Source organism: Tarenaya hassleriana, unplaced genomic scaffold, assembly GCF_000463585.1.
Source record: "Tarenaya hassleriana unplaced genomic scaffold, ASM46358v1 Cleome89, whole genome shotgun sequence".
Taxonomy (NCBI): Eukaryota; Viridiplantae; Streptophyta; class Magnoliopsida; order Brassicales; family Cleomaceae; genus Tarenaya; species Tarenaya hassleriana.
The window spans coordinates 239,302-251,263 of NW_010971298.1; the positions used below are offsets into that span (position 1 = coordinate 239,302).

Here is an 11,962-nt window from a genome sequence, read left to right on the forward strand (position 1 = left end):
CTGGTTAGCGAAGTGGCCAGGTTGACCACAACGGTAACAAGTATACCCAGTACGGCATGGTCCAACATGATCTCGCCCGCAACGTGGACAAGATCTGCGTGGTCCTGGCAGTGCTTGTTGGTTGTAATGCTCTAGGATGTTCCGTGATATGACACTTTGACATTGTATTGATTCATTAATTTATGAATGTGTTACATTCCCGTTATATGATTGGCATGTTTGTTATATTTCGGCATCCTTGAATCATTATAGAATGATTCTAAACTCCCTGGTCAGTTATCATTGTGGGAACTATGATGAATTAAGACTAGCATGAGGTGTGATTGATGCATTGGATGCATTTCACAATCATGGGTACTCGTTGTGAACGAGTGACTGGTTGACCCGCATGAGATTGTCACATGGACAGAGTCATGACTTGAATCTCATACATCGGTTCGTTCTTGGATCCTCAGACCTGAGTTGTCTAGAGTGTCTGATATGAGGAGTGGCGTGTCTTGACTGCGTCAAACGTCGTCTTTAACCGGATGATTATAACGGCGTTGATCAGATACGTTCACGAATCATATGGAGATAATGGACATGCAATATGGGACTTGTCACCTCCTCAATAGGAGAGATATCGCTGGGCCCTCTCGTGGAAGTCGGACTATCAAAATGCGTGGCCACGCTATAGATGAAGTTGCATCTATTTTATTAGTCGATTTGCCAAGACGAGAAAGCGGTTGAACTTGAAGGGTGGCTCAAACCATGCCCTTGTTGAGTCAAAACTGGCTCGGTCCGAGTCAGAAGTCTGTAAGGCCAATTCTGTTCATTTTGGTTCGTTCTGACTCGGTCGAGTCAACACCTGACTCTGTCCGAGTCAAAACTCTGATATGTCGTTCTGACTCTGTCGAGTCTGAGTCAAAACATCAGCCAAGCCCAAAACACTTTCTGGGCTTCGACCCACATGGAACTGACTCTGTCCGAGTCAAATATTGACTCGGTCCGAGTCAGAAGGCTGAAAACGTCTGATTTGATCCGGAAACGGTTTTTCCGACCAAATCCAAGTCTTCCTTTCCGAAACTTCACATATAAGTCCATCCCTAATGGTGTGTGACCCTGTAGGCCCATTCGCAGTGGCAGCAGCCTCGAGAACCATTCCCGATCTACAAGTCATGGTTAGCCTCTAGCAAGACGCCATGACCACCCATTTAGAATTGAGTTAGAGGTGATCTAACCAAGGCAATAACAGCTCGAGTTCTGATCCTTTATCTCACGATATCATGTGTTGAACAAGGGCATGGTTTGAGCCACCCTTCAAGTTCGTCTTGGCAAATTGACTAATAAAATAGATGCAACTTCATCTATAGCGTGGCCACGCGTTTTTCATAGTCCGATTTCCACGAGAGGGCCCAGCGATATCTCTCCTATTGAGGAGGTGACAAGTCCCATATTGCATGTCCATTATCTCCATATGATTCGTGAACGTATCTGATCAACGCCGTTATAATCATCCGGTTAAAGACGACGTTTGACGCAGTCAAGACACGCCACTCCTCATATCAGATACTCTAGACATCTCAGGTCTGAGGATCCAAGAACGAACCGCTGTATGAGATTCAAGTCATGACTCTGTCCATGTGACAATCTCATGCGGGTCAACCAGTCACTCGTTCACAACGAGTACCCATGATTGTGATATGCATCCAATGCATCGATCACAACTCATGCTAGTCTTAATTCATCATTGTTCCCACAATGATAACTGACCAGGGTGTTTAGAATCATTCGATAATGATTCAAGGATACCGAAATATAACAAACATGCCAATCATATAACGGAATGTAACGCATTCATAAATCAATGAATCAATACAAAGTCAAAATGTCATATCACGGAACATCCTAGAGCATTACAACCAACACTGGACATTTGGTCCGTTCGGACCAGTCACATAATTACACAGTCCGTTCGTTCCGACTGGTCAGCTCGTTCGGTCCAACACTTGATCCGTTCGGACTGGATCCTCTAGTTCGTTCGGTCCAACGATTTGGTTCATTCGGACTGGATCCTCTAGTCCGTTCGGTCTAACAACTTGGTCCGTTCAGACTAGATGCTCTGGTATGTTCGGTCCACTCCTAGACCGAACGGTCCGGACCTCTTGTCTAGATTTCTCGACGTTTTCTCGTGCATTTGTCCTTCCCTGCGTGTGTGACCCTGTAGGCTCATTCGATATAGCAGTATAACCTGAAATCTCTATTCCGGATATATAAGTCATAGGCGGTCTCTAGCAAGACACTATGACTACCTATCTCGAATAGAGTTTGTTCGTGATCTTACGAATGCTAGTGATGATTCCGGTTGATGGTCCTTTTGTATCACGATATCATATGTAGAGCATAACGCATGGACAAGCCACCATATCTGATTCGACTACTTTCTCGTTCACTGAGTTCGACTGTCTGAAATAGACTGCGTTCGTCTATAGTGCGGCCACAAATTTCTAGAGTCTCGCTCACACGAGGGGCCCAGCGATATCTCTCTCTTTTACGAGAGGTACAAATCCCGTCTTGACTTTCTACAATCCAGCATATGATTCGTTTCGTACCTGATACACGCCTTTATAGTCCTCCTGTTACGCAGGACGTTTGACGTATTCAAAGCACGCAACTCCTCATGTTGGATTCTGTAGATATCTCAGGTCTTAGGATCCAATCATGGAACCGCCATATGAGATTCAAGTCATGACGCTAGTCCATGTGACAATCTCATGCGGGTCAATCTAGTATTCCGTTCTCCAACGAATACCTATGACTGTGATCGTATCCAATACCTATGATCATCGCTATGATCATCAATCACACATCATACTAGTCTTAGTATATCATTATTCCCATAATGATGCATGACTAGGGAGTTTAGTACTATTCATAACAATACATGGATTTCATAACATATTAAAGCATGCACAATACGTAATGAATCGAACACTCATCCATAAACTATAGAAAGTGTCAATACATCAAATGTATCATAAGAAAAGGTCGCAAACAGTACATCATAGAGTACTAAACCAACAATCTCCCACTTGCTCTAATCATGAACTGCTAAACATCTAATGCCCATATCCCTAACATGACCCTCATGCTTCGACGAAGGGAGAGGCTTTGTCAACGATCGGCAATGTTATCATCTGTCGACACTCTGCAAATGTGCACGTCTCCTCTGTCTATAATCTCCCTGATAAGGTGAAATCGTCTGAGTATGTGTTTGGATCGTTGATGGGATCTAGGTTCTTTCGCTTGTGCGATCGCTTCATTGTTGTCACAATACAGAGCAATGGGCTATCAACACTAGGACTCACACCCAAGTCACCAACAAACTTTTGATCCAAACAACTTCCTTTGCTGCGTCCGACGCTACAATATACTCAGCTTCTGTAGTAGAATCTGCAACGGTCGCTTGCTTGGAATTCTTCTAGCTAACAGCGCCTCCGTTCAAGCAGAAAATATAGCCGGACTGCGATCCGTAGCCATCCGGGTCTGACTGGAAACTAGCATCGGTGTAACCCTTTACAGCGAGAAAAAAACCAAGAACACATCCTTAGTCCTTCTCAAGTACTTGAAGTGATTCACCTGGATCTGACTGGTATCTACTCGTAATGCTCAACGCGTAGGATACATCCGGTCGAGTACAAAGCATGGCATACATGATGGATCCAATTGCCGAAGCATATGGAATCCTATCCATGCGTTCTCGCTCATCAGGTGTCGTAAGACACTGACTCTTGCAGAGAACTGTGCCACTGCTCATCGGTAAGGTTCTTTTCTTGGAATCTTGCATCGTGAACCGTTTCAAGACCTTATCGATGTAAGTACTCTGACACAATCCTAGAAGCCGCCTCGATCTATCTCTATAGATCTTTATGCCTAAAATATAGGCCGCTTCTCCCAGGTCCTTCATAGAAAACTACGTTCCTAGCCAAGACTTAACATCTTGCAAGGTAGAAACGTCATTCCCTATTAGGAGAATGTCATCCACGTACAGCACTAGAAATACAACTGTGCTCCCACTAGCCTTCTTGTAAACACACGGCTCGTCTTCAATCTGTGAGAAACCAAACCTTTTGATTGTCTCATCAAAGCGAAGGTTCCAGCTCCTCGAAGCCTGCTTCAATCCATAAATGGACATCTGAAGCTTGCACACCTTCCCCGGGTTCCTTGGATCGACAAAACCTGATGGACTTCAGCATAACTACAGGCGAAAAGGTCTCATTATAGTCAATACCATGAATCTGACAGAATCATTTCGCCACAAGTCGTGCCTTATACGTGTGCACGTTGCCATCCATGTCGGTCTTCTTCTTGAAGATCCACTTGCATCCGATGGGTTTTTATCCCTTCAGATGCATCAACCAGAGTCCATACTTGGTTGTCTGACATGGATTGCATCTGGGACTATTGGTTGTAATGTTCTAGGATGATCCGTGATATGACATTTTGACTTTGTATTGATTCATTGATTTATGAATGCATTACATTCCCGTTATATGATTGGCATGTTTGTTATATTTCGGTATCCTTGAATCATTATAGAATGATTCTAAACACCCTGATCAGTTATCATTGTGGGAACAATGATAAATTAAGACTAGCATGAGGTGTGATCGATGCATGGGATCCATATCACAATCATGGGTACTCAGTGTGAACGAGTGACTGGTTGACCCGCATGAGATTGTCACATGGAAAGAGTCATGACTTGAATCTCATATAGCGGTTCGTTCTTGGGTCCTTAGACCTGAGATGTCTAGAGTATCTGATATGAGAAGTGGCGTGTCTTGATTGCGTCAAACGTCGTTTTTAACCGGATGAATATAACGGCGTTGATAAGATACGTTCACGAATCATATGGAGATAGTAGATATGCAATACGGGATTTGTCACCTCCTCAACATGAGAGATATCGCTGGCCCCTCTCGTGGAAGTCGGACTATGAAAATGCGTGGCCACGCTATAGATGAAGTTTAATCTATTTTATTAGTCGATTTGCCAAGACGAGAAAGCGGTTGAACTTGAAGGGTGGCTCATACCATACCCTTGTTCAACATATGATATCGTGAGACAAATGATCAGAACTCGAGCTGTTATAGCCTCGGTTAGATCACCTCTAACTCAATTCAACGTGGGTGGTCACTGCGAATGGGTCTACAGGGTCACACACCATTAGGGATGGACTTATATGTGAAGTACTGGAAAAGAAGACTTATATTTGGTCGAACAAACGGTTTTCGGGCCAAATCAAAGTGTCGGGACGATTTCAGCCTTTTGACTCGAACCGAGTCAGTACTTGACTCGGACAGAGTCAATACTCAATGGGCCGAGTCAAGAGTTAACAATGGGCTTGGGCTGATTCGTTCTGACTCGACTGAGTCAGAGTTCTGACTCGGACCGAGTCAATACTCGGAAAAAGTCTCCTTTCACAAGGATTAGGGTTTCTAACTTATAAGGAGGGGTTGGACGTCATCCTAAGTGAAGAACTCACTTTAGAACCTGAAGACAGAGCAAAAAACTCAGAAGAAATCGTTTCTTTAATAGTTCTAGCTCCCGAGATTAGATCCTACTTGATATACTTCACAGATCCTAGCAGATCGGTTCCAAAAGCGTTTGGAATCCTTTCCGTCGGTGTGGATACGTGTAGAGGGACTGCAATTTCAGTCCTAGATGATTAAACAGGCCTCGGATCGACTCCTGCTTCCGTTTCTTCATGAAAGAGGTAAGTATTCGATTTCCACGGTGACATACACGATTATACGGGGTTTTACGGATGAGTTTGGTTGCGTGTGACGTACTAAAGATTTGTTCTTGGTGTATGGCGGATTGGAAGACAAGCTCGCTATAAGTGGTTATACCGATGCTAGTTTCCAAACCGACATAGATGACTTCAGATCGCAGTTAGGTTATTTTTTCTGCCTGAACGGTGGGGCTATCAGTTGGAAGAATTCCAAACAGCCAACCGTGACAGATTCGACTACAGAAGCTGAGTACATAGCAGCATCAGATGCAGCTAAGGAAGCTGTTGGGTCAGGAAATTCGTGGGAGACCTGAGCGTTGTTCCTAGCATTGCAGATCCCATTGAGTTGTATTGTGAGAACAATGGTGCGATTGCACAAGCTAAGGAACCCCGGTCACACCAGAGATCCAAACACATACTCAGGCGATTTCACTTAATCAGAGAAATCATCGACACAGGAGACGTAAAGATAAGCAGAGTGCCGACGGATGATAATATTGCCGACCCATTGACGAAGCCTCTCCCTTCGTCAAAACATGATGAACATGTTAAGGGTATGGGGATTAGATGCTTGTAGGATAGATCACAGAGCATAGTGGGAGATTGTTGGTTGTAATGCTCTAGGATTATCCGTGATATGACATTTTAACTTTGTATTGATTCATTAATTTATGAATGCATTACATTCCCTTTATATTATTGGCATGTTTGTTATATTTCGGTATCCTTGAATCATTATAGAATGATTCTAAACACCCTGGTCAGTTATCATTGTGGAAACAATGATAAATTAAGACTAGCATGAGGTGTGATCGATGCATTGGATGCATACCACAATCATGGGTACTCGTTGTGAACGAGTGACTGGTTGACCCGCATGAGATTGTCACATGGAAAGAGTCATGACTTGAATCTCATATAGCGGTTCGTTCTTGGATCCTTAGACCTGGGATGTCTAGAGTATCTGATATGAGGAGTGGCGTGTCTTGACTGCATCAAACGTCGTCTTTAACCGGATGATTATAACGGCGTTGATCAGATACGTTCACGAATCATATGGAGATAGTAGACATGCAATACGGGATTTGTCACCTCCTCAATAGGAGAGATATCGATGGACCCTCTCGTGGAAGTCGGACTATGAAAATGCGTGGCCACGCTATAGATGAAGTTGCATCTATTTTATTAGTCGATTTGCCAAGACGAGAAAGTGGTTGAACTTGAAGGGTGGCTCATACCATATCCTTGTTCAACATATGATATCGTGAGACAAAGGATCAGAACTCGAGCTGTTATAGCCTCGGTTAGATCACCTCTATCTCAATTCAACGTGGGTGGTCATGGCGTCTTGCTAGAGGTTAACCATGACTTGTAGATCGGGAATGGTTCTCGAGGCTGCTGCCACTGCGAATGGGCCTACAAGGTCACACACCATTAGGGATGGACTTATATGTGAAGTATTGGAAAGGAAGACTTAGATTTGGTCGAACAAACGGTTTTCGGGCCAAATCAAAGTGTCGGGACGATTTCAGTCTTTTGACTCGAACCGAGTCAGTACTTGACTCGGACAGAGTCAATACTCAATGGGCCGAGTCAAGAGTTAACAATGGGCTTGGGCTGATTCGTTCTGACTCGACTGAGTCAGAGTTCTGACTCGACTGAGTCAGAGTTCTGACTCGGACCGAGTCAATACTCGAAAAAAGTCTCCTTTCACAAGGATTAGGGTTTCTAACTTATAAGAAGGGGTTGGACGTCGTCCTAAGTGAAGAACTCACTTTAGAACCCGAAGACAGAGCAAAAAACTCAGAAGAAATCGTTTCTTTAATAGTTCTAGCTCCCGGGATTAGATCCTACTTGATATACTTCACAGATCCTAGCAGATCGGTTCCAAAAGCGTTTGGAATCCTTCCCGTCGGTGTGGATACGTGTAGAGGGACTGTAATTTCAGTCCTCGGTGATTAAACAGGCCCCGGATCGACTCTTCCTTCCGTTTCTTCACGAAAGAAGTAAGTATTAGATTCCCACGGTGATATACACGATTATACGGGGTTTTACAGATGAGTTTGGTTGCGTGTGACGTTTGACTAGGTTTAGATTTTCATTCCGCTGCATGAAACATAGTAACCAAACCCTAGAACGATGAGATCGCATACTAGAAATCCGTAGCGTAACCCAACATGGACTTCATAGCCTCGCGCCATTTATCGGAATCCGGATTTGCCATAACCTCTGGGTATGTGGTAGGCTCATCATGTTCCAATAACATGAGCTCCTCATTCCTTGTCACGAGAAATCCGTATCTCACAGGCTCTTGGCGAATCTTGCCTGATCTCCGAGGTTCACTCGTCGAAGGTTGAGTCACAACCGGCAGTGAATCAGGTTGAACGTCTTCAACTTGTTCACTCGGCTCAGCGTCTACTTGCTGCTCTCGAACTTCCTCAAGTTCGATCCTACTCCCATTGACTCTTTTGGAGACGAACTCTCGCTCCATAAAAGTCGCATTCCTGGTAATGAACACTTTATTCTCTGCCGGAATATAGAAGTGGTAACCCTTAGTTTCCTTAGGGTAGCCTACAAATAAAACACTTATCAGATTTGGAGGATAACTTGTCAGTCATCTGACGCTTCACATAAGCGTCGCAACCCCAAATTCTGACAAACGACAACGTGGGACGCTTCCCAGTCCATATCTCATATGGCGTCGTTTTCGCCGATTTCTATGAATCGTAGAGACGTTAGAACACTTATCTCAATCGATCCGGGGCCTGTATCAATTGAAGAATTCGTCTGATCATGAAAGGGAGAAAAAATACCTCGCCCTCTACACGTATCCACACCTCGGGATGGATTCCAACGGTTGGAACTTGTTTGCTAGGATCCGAATCAACTATTCGGTTTCGCGCTTCGAGAAAACGAGACTTGGAACTCTTAGAACTCTTTGGATCTCACCAAACGCTCTCTAAGTTCTGTACCAGACGGTTCAAAAAGTCTCTTTTACGATTAGGGTTTTTAATCTCCTTCTTATAAGGTGATTTAACCCTAATTCGGGTTAATTTTCGAAAACCCAAAAGCTGGAACGGACGGTCCAGAAATACGCGTGGACTGTCCGTTCCAGCAAGCCAGAACGGACGGTCTGCTCACATGGACCATCCGTTCCCGACAAGCCAGAATAGACGGTCTGCTATCAACGCAGACCGTCTGTTCCAACACTTAGAACTGACGGTCTGCGACTAATCGTGGACCGTCGGGTCTGGACCTAGCAGACCGTCGGGTCTGACCCTTTCGGTCCGTCCGTTCCAGCCCCTTTCGTCTCGGTTTTTCCGTCGTTTTCTCGTGTGTTTCGTCCTTCCTTGCGTGTGTGACCCTGTAGGCTCATTCGATATAGCAGTATAACTTGAAATCTCTATTCCGGATATACAAGTCATAGGCGGTCTCTAGAAGACACTATGACTACCTATCTCGAATAGAGTTTGTTGTGATCTTACGAACGCCAGTGATGATTCCGGTTGATGATCCTTATGTATCACGATATCATATGTCGAACATAAGGCACGAACATGCCACCTTATCTGATTCGACTGCTTTCTCGTTCACTGAGTTCGTCTGTCTGAAATAGACGACGTTCGTCTATAGTGTGGCCACACATTTCTACAGTCTCGCTCACATGAGGGGCCCATCGATATCTCTCTCTTTTACGAGCGGTACAAATCCCATCTTGACTATCTACAATCCAGCACATGATTCCACTACAAAAATACAATGCATATAGCGAACAAATATTCGTCGCAACAACTTCATTGCGACGGATAACGACGGGGACAAATCCGTCGGTACGGAGCTGCGCAAATTTGTTTCGGTCGGTTAACCGTCGCAAAAATACGACAGAAAACAGTACTCGTTATCCATCGTTATTTTACCGACGGATAAGAAGTTCGTCGTAGACCGTCGCTTTTCTGTTTGTCGCACATTGCGACGGACTGATCCATAGCAAACTATACCGACGGAATCTATCCGTCGTGTATGCGTCGCTTTCTTGATTTCCGAACGTAACGACGGATTACGGTCCATCGCACTGAACTGCGACGGATTACGACCGATTAAATCTGTCGCAAACGTTGTAAAAGTAATTAAAAAATCAAATAAATTTATAATTAATTTAAATATTATAAAAATAAATTTTAAAAATAAATTCATAAATTAGAAACAAAACGAATTAATTAAAAAAAAAACAAGATTCATAATTCAGAAAAAAGTATAATACAATAATTTAGAAATAGTTATAATACAATTAAAAAAAATGGTCTATGGATCAACCGGTGTATCATCGCCGAGATTGGCGGATGCGTCCTCGGGATCATCTGGCTGCCGAGATATCGTTGGAGAGCCGTACTGGTCGAATATAGACGGCATGAACGGTGTGAGGCGCTGCATCATCTTCTCGAAGCGTACGATCCTCGCTTCGGTCTCGGAGAGCTTATGTAGCTTCTCCCGATGTTGCTCGAACTCCTCGATCTTCGCCCGGGCCTCTGCCAGTTCTGCAGCCGTCCGCTCTTGGGAGCGTTTCAACTCTTCCGCTTCATGCGTTAGCGCGACATGGTGAGTAATCGCCGGAGCAGAAGTTTCTCCCCCGCCCAGTTGGGATGCCAAGGTACCGACACCATAGATACGGCCCTTGGCATCCGAATGGACAACCTATACAATAAACCAAAAATTAGCATATAATCATATATTTTTAAAATTCAAAACTATTAATTTTATAAATATTTACCTCAAGATATAGGCTGTTAACTTCGGTTGTCGAGAGTTGTGTAGAAGCAGTACTCTCGTCCATCTGGGAGACTCTATCGTCGATCTTGGACTGCACCAACTCCTCGATCTGCTGGACCCGCTCATCCACATATGTACCGTCCGATCGATGGTGTGTATCCTAAAGAATTCGTAGAACCAATGGTTCTACACCTTCTTTTTGAGCCTAAAAACAAAATAATTAAAATTACAAATAATTTTAAATAAATATAATTATAAATATAAAAGTTACTTACTATATCCATTGCGACTCTGGCGAAAGATCTTCTACCCGCGGTATGAGTTGCTGGTGCGCGGTCCCCCACAGATCGAGACCGTCGGTTGGCTGAGGCGGTCCGACTCTTCTCTGCTGCATCATCTGAGTCCCAGTGAGCCAGGAGGAGGTTCCAAACCCCCTCGCTCATCCACAACGGTTTGTTTCGACTTTGACCCGACCGATAGATCGCATCCCGGTGTCGGTTGGCCAGCACTTCCTTCCAAGCGGCATAAACCTTGTCGTGGTAGCACTCCTCCCAATAAAAAGCTTGCTGCAATAAAAAATTGATGTTAATAAAACAATAAATGAAATTAAAAGAATAGTTTGAATTTGAAAACTTACCGCAAATGCACAAAACCAACGCTCCAGAGTCGTTGGAGGGACACGAGTGATACTGAGCCAAGGACCCTGAAAATCACTCTGGAAGGTGCTCACGATTGTCTGCCGTATCTGGGGATGACGACCGAACCTATGCAAGTATATAAATATACTTAGTTATATAACTATAAACGTTAATATAAAAAATGGAAATGAATTGTTACAATGTTCCTTACCATAAAGCACCGTTTGTTCGGTCTGGGCTAAGGTGCGGTCTCGTCGCACAACGATCCTCGGATGCGAGTATTTCTCGGAGTGATACTGATGAATCACGCGAACAACCTTCATGTGAAGGTTGCTGCGTGGATTGACCCATGAAAGGTTGATCCAAACGAGGTCTAGGTACTGGGGGCTGCTGAGAAGTAGGGGTAGAAGGACTAGAAACGTCGGATCCTCGTCCGCGAGATCGGACTCCGCTACCCGATCTACTCCCGGAACGTGACTGACTCATCTACATATTGAAACCCTAAACCCTTTAAACCGTAAATCGTAACCTCTAACTTGAAAATTGAAACCCTATAAAAGAGAATTGAAATCATAAACCCTGAATTTAGAATTGAAACCCTAATCCCGAGTTGAAACCCTAAACCCTAAATTGAGAACCCTAAACTCCAAACGAAACCCTAAATCCCAAACAAAACCCTAAATCTGAAACCCTAAAAACGAAACTCTAAACCCCAAACGAAACCCTAAACCCCAAACAAAACCCTATATCTGAAACCCTAAAAATGAAACCCTAAACGAAA

The 11,962-nt window shown here is 44.0% G+C and overlaps 1 protein-coding gene across 1 annotated transcript; it reads right to left on the reverse strand.

Annotated features, from left to right (window-relative positions):
* Positions 1-10,078: 10,078 nt before the first annotated feature.
* On the reverse strand, positions 10,079-11,667 carry LOC104803477. Its single transcript, XM_010527410.1, has 5 exons — positions 11,393-11,667; positions 11,181-11,307; positions 10,819-11,109; positions 10,545-10,703; positions 10,079-10,468 (listed from the first exon to the last, which is right to left on the reverse strand). The coding sequence occupies exons 1-5, from the start codon at positions 11,665-11,667 to the stop codon at positions 10,079-10,081; spliced, it is 1,242 nt and encodes a 413-aa protein (XP_010525712.1).
* Positions 11,668-11,962: the final 295 nt, after the last annotated feature.